Genomic DNA, 11650 nt, shown 5'->3' with positions numbered 1-11650 from the left:
TAGTTGTTGCGCGTTTTGGTTTTATTTTTATTGGATTGGACTTTGTCATACAGGGGTGTCACCTAGTCATAGGGTCTTCAAGGCTACATATTCCCAAATATAACACACCTGTCACACCTTGACGATTTGCCAACAGTTTATTTTGTTCCTCATATTTGGATATCATTCCTATTTTACAGTTCATGTGTAAACCTCTTGAAATTCAAAGGATGCTTACTATTCCACTACTTCTACCAGTGTATTCTCTGTTCTGGCTAATTCCTGTGTGATCTTAAAGGGATGTGTATTCAAAACTCAGTGGTAGGAGAGTTAAGATCAAAGTATGACTTTAACATTACCAACTGAGGGACCTATCCATGAAAGGGAACATTTCGGTGAGATTTTCATTCCCATTTGACATAACTATTTAAGTGCCGACATCAATAATAAAAATATATGGAAATAATACAGGGTAAAAAAGTGTAAACCTTCTCACAAAATATAAAATGGATACATCCAAAACTTAAAATAAAAGCATGTGTAGTCATGCATTTGTTCATTGGGCTGCATACGTCTTTTTCTTTCATCAGTTCTTGTCTTACACGTAAAATACATTTAGATTTGTCATGTGATATCTACATTATTATTAATTTGCATGAGAAAAAAGTGAATTGGAAATTAGGCTCCTCCAAGAGCAGTGATGGTAAAGTACCAGATGGCAAGTTACCAAAGGGGACAGTTTGTATTTCTGAGTATATTTTTTTTTTCCTGAACTGGAGCAGTGGCTATAGGTACTTATATTAACACTTATCTAAAGTCTATAAAATCAAATCTAAACAAGTCAGATATTACAAACTGTCATAACTGCTATCAGTTTATAACAAATCACCTGCATTGTCTTATGAAGGCTTGCTAACTAACAAACCCATATTGCTTTATAAGACACTGGTAGATAACTTGTCATAGCTCAGGCTAAGTGGATATGACCCCTCATCACATTCAGTCAAGTCCTGCTTTAGAGACTGGCGTATGTAGGCTCTTGTGATGGTTGTTTACTGTAAGGTAGCTGTAGTTCTATAGTGTCCAGTGTGTTGGCTCTATGGAGGCCCTGTCTGGGGCCCCTGTGGAGACCCTCGTTGGTGCCCAAAATGGGACCCTGATGGAGGTGCATAGGCCCCAGCGCTGGGTGGATGACTGGGCTCCCCACTTCCTGACTGGTCAAGCTCAGCGCTGTCGCAGTCTGAGTCGTCGCACAAGGCCTGACTCTGAGGGGTAAAGATGGAGAGAGAAACATTATGCTAGAGGTAGATTACAGAATTAACTGAAACCTCAGAGTTATGGGAACCGTTAATCACTATCGAAGAAGAGATTGTGGTATAATAAAAAAAATCACACTAGAAGTTGTAGATTAGAAACTGGTGGTAATGAATAGATAAATGATAGGTACAAGTACAGTGCCTTCAGAAAGTATTCATACTCCTTGACTTATTTAACATTTTGTAGTATTACAGCCTGAATTAAATACAGCTGTGAAGTTGGACCCATTCCAAAATGGACCTGGGGCTTTCCCACCTGGACCCGATATGCATAAATAAAACAATTTAAATACAGAGACCCGTTCCAAACGGACCCGAGGACAACTCGACCCGTTCCGTATAGACATGGTCGGATCCAAACCAGGGCCGAGCCGAGTGAGGGAAGCAGCAGAAAATCATGTTTGATGAACCAGAGCTGGTAAAGCATGAGAGGGAGAGAGCGGTGCCGCTCTAGCAAGCGGGGTCGGGGACGTACTGTGTGAGCGAGTGACATGAGAAGCAGCGAGGGAGAGACCGCAACCAATCAAGCCGACTTGTGCAATAGCAGACGAACAGCTGCTATGCAGCACAGTGGAGGTGTCATAATACCCATAAAACCTAGCGGTCAAACAGCGAAATGGTTCCAATCCTTTTCCCACCATTTATTTTTCCCATAGGGGATTTTAGAAACGATTAAATTAAGGGCTGTGTGTTCGTGTGGCTTGACATTTTAATAACCATGTAAATCTCTTTCAGACAAGGTGAATTTCATAAATATATTCGGCTCTATTTACTCATGTTCGAACATGCTATTTAATTAGTACAAATTTCAAAAAACATAATTCCACTTGACATTATGCGGTATTGTTTGTAGGCCAGTGACACAAAATCGCAATTTAATCAATTTTAAATTCAGGCTGTAACACAAAATGTGGAAAAGGTTGTAGGGCCCCCGCAATGTCTGAGTAAATACTATTTTTGCCATGGGGCAGAGAGAAAAGATTTGCAGTTCTATAGCTAATCTCGTGCTATTTTACACATTTTGCTATAAGGCTGACAGAATATTTTGCTGTTTTAGAGCACAGGGATTCTTTTTTCCCACAAATATTTGTCTTAATATTTACAAAATGTTTAATATATATTTTGATAGACCAAAGTGTTATCACACCAGGTAAAAGAACAACCTCCTTTTCTTAAAAAAAAGAAGAAATAAAAAAATAAAAAATTAACAATTAACTCAGACACCATAAAAAGCATGCATGCATTTCTAGATTTAAAACATAAAACAACATTTCTAAAACAAACATTATCCCGTAGGTCACAGCAAATACTTAAATTGTTTCACCTCTACGGAATCTTTCTGTGTCGGTAAAATGTATTATGTTGGAAACGTTGATGGAAACGCCGTTATGCGCAAATATTGATAAAATAACCACCATTTAGAAGTAAATTAGGAGTCACGTGATGATATGGTGTCTGGTTCTCCCACTACGACTCAGGAAACCATGCAGTTTATAGGCTACATATGAAATAAATTATGATGAACTACACAGTGTGGAAAGTACACGGTTATGAGCTTGATGCTGCTTTCCAATAAATATTGAGGGTCTTATTCTGGTGATATGATGGTCGATGCTTGACTACCGTTTAACAAATACAAATATTATTGCTCTTATCCATAAGAATCTCATCATGTAGACTAGACAACCCGCACTGCCTACCCGCACTGTATCTGCAGGCTGTTGGCTAGAGCGCAGGCGCCAAGACCGATGGAGGCACATTTGCTATTTAACGCAAAAGTTTTTGAGACAAAACTATCACGAAAAAGTACATTTTGTATGCACTACGTCATCACGCACTGATTTTTTTCTCAACAAGTCCATTTAGTGGAAACATACAACTGGTGGAAAAATGCGCATATTTTATTTTTGCGGATTCTGGAGTATTCGCATGAAACTCTGTCACCAATTGGATGTAAACCTAGCTAGTAATAAAAAACATAATTCAGAATATTGACAAAAATATATATTTTAAGGGGGTTAGCCATCAGAGACGGGGTGACAAGCCACTGACGGATTTGACAACAGATACTCAAAACAGACATTTTTTTGCCTCAAAAATTAAAGTTCAGTACAAACATTTGTAAAATATGGAAAATTATTCATTTGAAAATCCCAAATAAAAACATAACCTTTCTATCAGATCTTTCAGTACTCAGAGTTGAGTTGACAATAGACAAAAATCTGAAGAATTTTGTGTTTTTCTGACTATTTCTTCAAGTGGTATGCACTTGAAGAAACATCTTTGAAGAATTACAGTTTTGAGAAAAATATTCTTTAAAGTCACAGAGGGCTATTGCAAGAAACTACATAAGATCATTTTTCAGCTAATATCCATTATTGCAAAAATATTGGGATGCTTTGCTCCGGACAACGGCATTTCCAAGCATAGAACTGACATGGACATTTATAGTACTGAAAGTATTTCAAAAACAAAACCTTTTCCCTTAGAAAATTCCCGTAAATGTACATTTTAAGATCAAATAATGGAGCTGAATAAAAAACATTTAACTATAAAAAAAGGGATTTTTAAAGCTTGGTCAAAGCTCGTGGACCCCCCCCCCTTGCAGGGGCTGCGGGGATGTGCGCTACAAAAGTGCCAGTATCAGATTGTGTTACCTGGCCCAGAGCACTTTTCCTCTCAGACAACCCGTCAGAGCCCTGCGCCAGGTCCGTGTTGTCTGCCGGGAACTCTGACCCCTGCGACAGGAGGTCATCGCTGCGGTCGTACAGACGGTCGTCCGTGTTGTTGCTGACCACGTCCGGGGTGCCACTGTGGGAGTGGTCGGTGGTGTGACCTTCCTCGCCGTCTGACACAGAGAGGTTCTCTGAACTGAAGGTGGACCCCGACTGGCACTGGTTGATGCTGGTCGGGCGTCTGGGGAGAACGAACAAGAGAGAAGAGGGAGATAAAAGAAAGGAAGAATCCGCTTTTGTTTCAGTTTTGATTAATTCCATAATTAATAGTCATCATACTGCAGGTCACTTGCAGATTCACTTATACTAGCAACACAAAACATCTCTGATTGGAATTACAAATGTCATTTTCATAATGGTGTCAAACCCTGTGATTCCTAAAATCATATTACAGATCAATGATGAGACAAAGGTAAATTACGGGCAGTTTTTTGGGTACTGGAGTACAGCAACATTCTCACCGTCTCCGTGGCAACTCCACTTCGCTGTCAACCTCCCCCTCCTCCTCCTCTGAAGACACGCCACGCCTCTGTGGACACAGCCCATAGAACAGAGGGAGTTAGCTAAACACATTCACAGAGATGAAAGGAGAGAGTACATACTGAACATGACTAGCTTTTCATTGGGATTGTACCTGTTTGCGTGTGATGGCTGCCCTGTACAGGATAGCTGAGGGAGTGAGGTGCCCTGACGCCACCCGGGGTAACCTCACACCACTCACTCCCTCCTCCTTATAGTCCCCATCGTGGGGCAGGCGTGGGGCACCCAGCACAGACCCCCTCCCGGCGGCCACCCCCCTCCCGCATGGCGAGTCTGGGCTGCTAGAGAAGGGGAATGATGCTGCGTCCTCACTGGGAGTGTTGCTATGCGGGGGCGTCTCTGTGAGGTCATCCAGACCTGCCGCTCCCCGCTCGGACCCCCCCATGCCCGCGGAGGCATTCAGGCTGCCACCCTTCTCCAGCCCCCCCATGGTGGTCTCTCCTTTCCCCTGGCCCTCAGCTGCCAGCGTGATGCATATGAGGTCTGGGCTGGAGGAGGACAGCTGCCTCTGCTGCTGCTCGTGGCCCAGGACCCGCAAGACTGCGCTGGGGTCCAGGAGCTGCTTAGAGGGTTCCGTGCTGAAGCTGTTGGCCTGGGCAGGGTTGTCCCCGCCAGGGGAGGGTTGAGTGGCCTTCAGACCAGCTAGGTCCCCGCTGCTGCCCTTGCCAGGCTTGCGGTGGCGGGTCTTGATCCTCCGTGAGCGGCTAGGAGACGTGGAGCCCCTGTTGGTGCAGGAGGGGATGGTGACCTGCATCACGGAGGAATCCATCTTGGGAATGATCACCTCTGACTTGAGGATGTCTGGCCTGTGAGAACAAGATAGAATAGAAAACAATGGTCAGATACATTGTGATATAATCTGATTATACATTTATTTAAAGTGCTTTCAATTGGGTTACATGAGTAAGTTAATTCTGCATTGGGCTCACATTAGAACTACCCTTGCCTCCTATGCTTTTGGCTCTCGGAATTAACGCTCACCTCTTTCCAGAGGGCAGTTTCTGTGGGACGTTTCTCTTCTTGATGAGTTTGTCCATGGAGTTGGAGGAGCTAGTCTGTCTGGAGCTATGGTGCTTGAACAGTCCTGGAAACTTCTTATCTAAAGACTGCTCTCTCCTAGGTACACATCAACACGATTAAAGTTGATTGCATGCGAAATCCAGTAACTACTCTGTTCTACATATTCTATTTCTATGACTTGTACCTTATATAACCCTAATTACCAAATACTTATTATCCATTTATTTTCAAACACTGCCTGTTCAGTATGTCTATATAACATCCTAGCTGATATCATTGATGTGCTAAATTAGAATTTTCTTTATAAATGATCTGAGAATTTGCTGAACAACTCCACATGCATTGAAGTGCTTTGCCTGATGGATCCACCTACTTCTGTAGCTCTTTCTCTTTGAGCTCCAGCTGCAGCATGACAGCATTGAGCTCCATGTAGAGGTTGTTGGCCCTCTCCAGTTTCCTCTCATAGTGCTCACGGATGTCCAGAGCGTGCCTGAATAGAAAAGAGTGCACAAGAAGTGACATCATGTTTACGCATGAAAGAATCCAAATGCTGTGTAACAGAAATGCGCCCTGAGCCTATTTATTTGATTTTTTTCCCTCCATCTCTTTCTTTCTTTTTTATATCTCCAAAGGTAGATAAAGGAAGGGCAAAGGAACTGGAGCCATTTGATGTTAGTGAAACTGCCTGTCTACATGACCCTGGACTGCTGTCCTGTAGTTACACAGCTCATAACAAGGCACTGGTGGCTTTCTCTTTTACAATACTGGCATTGCATCACTTCCAGCAGGTAAAAGAGAAGAGTAACTCTGTCTGTCAGAGTGTTGTGGTACAGACCTGAGCTCCTCTCTGCGTCGGTTGATCAGTTCCTCGTCCAGTCGGTGCAGACAGGTCCCATCAGACTTAATCTTCTCAAAGTGCTGCTTCACCTCCTCCCGCCACTCAGCCTGCTCAACACACACAGAGACTTAGGCACTCTGTGTGTGTGTGTGTGTGTGTGTGTGTGTGTGTGTGTGTGTGTGTGTGTGTGTGTGTGTGTGTGTGTGTGCGTGTGCATTTCTGTGAATGTGTTTGTTTGTGTATACATTCATTATGTTGTGTGTGTGTGGCATAGTGTCGAGTAGGCTACCTGAGACTTGAAGTATGTCTCCTGTGGGGTGGAGAGGACATCAGCTGAGGCTATATCCAGATGGAGGAGGATCTGACGGAAAGAGGGTCTATTTCTGGGTTTACAGTTCCTGCAAAACCGAGGAGTCAGAGACAAGTTTGGTATATCTTCTATATAATCATTATGGATCTACATTGGCCAAGTCTACCTAGGAAAGATTTCAAAGGAAATTATTTCCCTCTATCTATTTCCACTAACTCCTCTCTCCTCTTTTCCACCATCCCTCTCTTTCTCCCCCTCCTTCCCTCCCTCCCACCATCTCCACTCACCAGCACTGCCTCAGGAGGATTTTGAAGCCATCGGGGCAGCTCTTGGGGATAGGGAGGTTCAGGCTGTTGTTGCCCACCCCCCAGATGATGGCGGAGGAGTCCACATCCTTATAGGGGACCTCCCCGGTCAGCATTTCCCACAACACCACCCCAAACGACCTGCAGTTCACAACACTCTTTATATTAGTGATCACTGATTAGAGATGGAATTGCATTGGTCCTCTTTTCTATGGTCAATACGTTGAATTCCTTCACTTACCAGATGTCCACCTTCTCTGATACGGGTTCATTCCGAATGACCTCTGGGGCCATCCAGGCCACCGTACCAGCAAAAGACATCTTCATGCTCTTATCAATGAGCTCCTTGGAGGTGCCAAAGTCAGAGATCTTCACCAAGTCATCATGTGTAATCAACATACTGCCATGGATAGAGCAAAAAACTATTTTTTTTAGATGTTCTTAAGCCAGAAAATACATTTTTTAATGAAAGAGCTAATTGATTTACTTTGGGGCATTCTGGTCTATAGGCAGATGGTTTTTTATAATACCCAACACAGTGACTCACTTGGGGGACTTGAGGTCTCTGTGGATGATCTTGTGGAGGTGTAAGTAGTTCATGCCCCCGGCAATGCCCATGGCCCAGTCGATGAGTAGGGAGGGGGTGATGTTCCTGCCCGCCCTTAGCACCTCGTACAGCTGGCCCTGCGCACAGTACTCCATCAGGATACAATAGCAGGGAGCCTGGGTGCAGATACCCCTGGGGGAGTGAGAGAGGAGGTAGGAGGAATGGGGAGAGGGAGGGTGGAGGCAGTGAGACAAGTATAAAGAAGAGAACATTTGAAAAAGTCAGTGTCTGATGATGTCAGTCTTGATGGAGTGCTAGTTACTGCTGGTCAAGGCTACAATACAATAGCTTGGACGAACAGTTGATATGTTCATAGAAATCTCTACTGTTTTCTTGGGGTCTGGGTCAGGGAGTTTTCCTCACTTGAAGGTGATTATGTTGGGGTGCTTGAGTTTGCGTAGGTGCTTGATCTCCGTCTCCTTGATGTCCCGGACTTTCTTGACAGCCACGTCCTCTCCATGGAACTTCCCCAAGAAGACGGCACCCTGGGCCCCGCTGCCCACCCACTGCAGGTCTGAGATCTCCTCAAACGGAACTTCCCAGGATTCTAAAAACACAATATCAACACAAGGAAACAGTCCGTCACAGGCCATGAGGGGCAGATGGAGAGGACTCCAGGCCAGTAAGCAGACCAGCTAAGTATCATATAAACCTCATCATCTGTTTATAGGAAGCTTTCCTGTGAAAAAAAGTACTTTACATCAGAAAATTAGTAGGTGTTTTCCCCATGGTAGCATCATAGCTACGATTTGATCAATATGCTCAGTGTACAGTATGATGGCAGTTGGGGAGAGATGTAGAGGCAAACAGCTGCACATCTTCCCAAATCTAATCTCTCCTCCCTCCATCATCTGTCATGAGACTACATTAGATAGATGAATGACTGAGAATTTGGTCACTGTGAGGAAAGAGAAGCCAGTAGGCGGGATAAGAGAGACAAGCAGGAGAATTCTTCATGAGAAAAGTTGTGGTCTCCAGGGACCTGCTGCTGTGGAGGCAGCTGCTGGTGTCATCTGTAGCTAACTGTGAATAAGTCTAGTGCACAGGTAACGTCAGCAGCATTGCAGGGGGCATGGTGGCAGGAGTAAGAGATAAACAGTGAGGAAAATGGAAGCCATTTTAGTGATGTACCTCCATAATGAAATTAAGTCAAGTTGAACCTTTATACAGTATATAATGCATCACCATGGTGTGCGGATTTACCTCAACATCTTGACTATCTAACATTTCAAGTGACAAAAGTTTCAGTGTCGTATATATCCTACACAGAGTGAAATATTCTGAAGTGTCTCTCATGTATTGGTTTGGTATTCAGTATCCTAAAAGTATACAAACGTCTTTGTTAAACACAGGAGACCTTGTGCAAATAGTGAAGTGACATAGAATTGGCTGTTATACTCACTCCACGCACCTTCCTGGTTATGCTTGTGTTCGGTGGAGTAGGCTTTCCCGATCATGGTCCAGACAGGTTTCAGGCAGCCAAACAGCCCCTCCAGGAACCCTCCACTCCCTTGCTGCAGCCGGATGTTGTCTGATTGGCTGTGGACGGCCCCAGCCTCTGAGCTAAGCCCTGCCTCCTCCCCGCCGCCACACTGGCAGGCTTCATGCTCGTGCAACTTCAGCACGCTGTGGTCAAAGTGGGCCAGGGGCCCGTCGCTGGGGGTCGGGCTGCCGCCACAGGTGTGGGGGGACCCCTCACCTCCGCCTAACACAACTGGTGCCCCACCTGTGTCGATGCACAGCACGTTGCGGAGGACACACTGGGTGGGGGTCAGGTCGGTCTCTGGGGTGCAGGCGGGGGGGTCTGCATCCAGCCTGCGGAAGGTAGGTTCTGAGATGGGGGTGCTGAAGCCTGAGAGGGAGGGGGAGGGGACGTGGGGCTCGTGGAGGCAGGTCCCACTCATCAGGGGGTCCCACAACACAATAACCAATGATGTATGGGAGTAGAGAGGGAAAAGGGGAGGCCTGGATGGAGTGACACAAAGATGAATAGGAGAGGAAAAATGCAATGAGTCACTATAAATCAGTGTAATTAATTTGGCTGTTTCAGAGCTGTCCATTGATGAAATAGTCCTGTATCTAGACTTCTCATTTTAAAACAGTGTATGATGTGTGATTGGCCTTGTCAGTATGGTACATAGTTGAAGTAAATTATAGATTATTGTAATCAAGTACTATGCAGAATGACTGTCTGTAACAGATTAACCATCAGACAGATGGGCCTTACTTTGCAGGAGAGGAGAGGGAGAAAAAAAAAGAAATCTTACTCTTTCTTTAAAAACACTCCTGTGAGAGCAAGTCAACCATTACATCCAGTTTCTCCTCAATAAAGACAAAAGCCTCAATTATTCAGCAGACCACATCTTAATATTTATGAATGGGATTGAGGCAGTCAAACAGTAGCATCTCAAGCCACCTGATCTTGCACGCTTACATGAATGTTCGCGACAGTGGTAATCAGTCTGGTAATTACAAGGCTAGTCAATGGGGAATAGTTTTATGAATGAACCAAGGACATAGCACTGACTACAAAATAGACCTGACCTTTATCCCCAGGGTGTTTCCTGTTGGACGGTCACCATAGGTCAGGATAGCCTATGTCTTGTTTTACACAGTGATGGATATGGATGATGCACTGCTGGAATCAATAAGGATGAGTACTATGCCTCTCCTGGTACTGTATGCATTGAATGACACTTATGGTCCTGATACATGCTTGGCTTGACATTTTAATGTTGCAAACTATACATATACAATACTGTATGTTTTTCAGTCCTGACACTTTAGTTCTGCAGATTATGACGAAATTGCAACCCTAACCACTGAGGTGTGTGTGTGTGAGTGTGTGTGTGTGTGTGTGTGTGTGTGTGTGTATGCGTGTGTGTGTGCGTGCGCGTGAGTGTGTGTGTGTGAGTGTATGTGTGTGTGTGTGCGTGTGTGTGTGTGTGTGTGTGTGTGTGTGTGTGTGTGTGTGTGCGTGCGTATGTGTGTGTGTGTGCGTGCGCGTGAGTGTGTGTGTGTGAGTGTATGTGTGTGTGTGTGTGTGTGTGTGTGTGTGTGTGTGTGTGTGTGTGTGTGTGTGTGTGTGTGTGTGTGTGTGTGTGTGTTTGTGTGTGTGTGTGTGTAGGAAGGAGGGAGGGAGGGAGAATTGCCACATGTACCCAATTCATATTACAATATGACTCTCGAGCGAATAGAGAGCGTGAAATGGGAAAAACACTGGGTCTGTGTGAAGGAGCTCTTTCTCGCAGGAAGATCAATCTTTAAATAACCACGGATGTGATGTTGACACTCACTAGCATCACAGTCGACGTACGTCAATTAATGCCCGAACCGTACAAGTCCATGCCAAGTCTAACTGCCGCAGCGTCTGTAGATTTACTGAAATTTTGGCACCAACATAAAATATTTCGTAACAGACTATGATACTGATGCAGAAATATGATTTTTCGTATTAATCGACGAGTATGCATTTTTTTGCCAGATTGACCTGGTGGTAGCCTATGCTAATGTGAACAGAGTACATAACGCACAACGCATAATATTTTATATAATATAATTCATTGAATGACATTCCATTACCTTTCTGTCTGGTTGCTGTCGCGTTCTCAAGTAAGGGGTGGGTTCAGCTTCCTACATGTAATAGTGAAGAGCAATCGTCGTTTTTTTTTCTCCGGACTGTCTGTCGTTGTATTGCATGAAAGAACCTTCCCACGAGTTCACGTTATCAGAACGAATCCCAGCGGGCAAATTGTGTTATCAATAACCGGGGACCCATGGAACGTGAGGCGCGCAGGGTTGGGGGAGGGAGGGAGCTGTCTCCTTCCTAGTGCTGAATTGACGTCACGGAGTTGCAAACCCACAAGGGGGCGTGGATATCGCCCCCACAAAACTACAGTGGTTTCCATCTTTTCAGCAAAGTTAATCAACTGTCTTCGTGTCATGTCTGTTCCACTGACTACTTAGTTCTGTCTTCGGAAATCTCTAAATTACAAACACA

General features: G+C 44.5%; 1 protein-coding gene across 2 annotated transcripts; it reads right to left on the bottom strand.

The window, feature by feature from the left end:
• Window positions 1–11452, bottom strand: LOC135528028 (mitogen-activated protein kinase kinase kinase 12-like). 2 transcript variants are annotated; one of them, XM_064956787.1, is made up of 14 exons: window positions 11233–11452; window positions 9053–9615; window positions 8014–8197; window positions 7591–7782; window positions 7285–7443; window positions 7026–7184; window positions 6718–6826; window positions 6426–6535; window positions 5964–6080; window positions 5552–5686; window positions 4665–5376; window positions 4492–4559; window positions 3953–4211; window positions 1–1244 (listed from the first exon to the last, which is right to left on the bottom strand). In XM_064956787.1, the coding sequence occupies exons 2-14, from the start codon at window positions 9552–9554 to the stop codon at window positions 1077–1079; spliced, it is 2874 nt and encodes a 957-aa protein (XP_064812859.1). In that variant the 5' UTR covers window positions 9555–9615; window positions 11233–11452; the 3' UTR covers window positions 1–1076. The 2 variants fall into 2 exon arrangements, with proteins under 2 accessions (XP_064812859.1, XP_064812860.1); XM_064956788.1 differs by lacking the exon at window positions 5552–5686.
• Between the last annotated feature and the right edge of the window lie 198 nt (window positions 11453–11650).

This window comes from Oncorhynchus masou, chromosome 33, assembly GCF_036934945.1.
Source record: "Oncorhynchus masou masou isolate Uvic2021 chromosome 33, UVic_Omas_1.1, whole genome shotgun sequence".
Lineage (NCBI taxonomy): Eukaryota > Metazoa > Chordata > Actinopteri > Salmoniformes > Salmonidae > Oncorhynchus > Oncorhynchus masou.
This window is presented reverse-complemented; position numbering and strand designations above follow the sequence as displayed.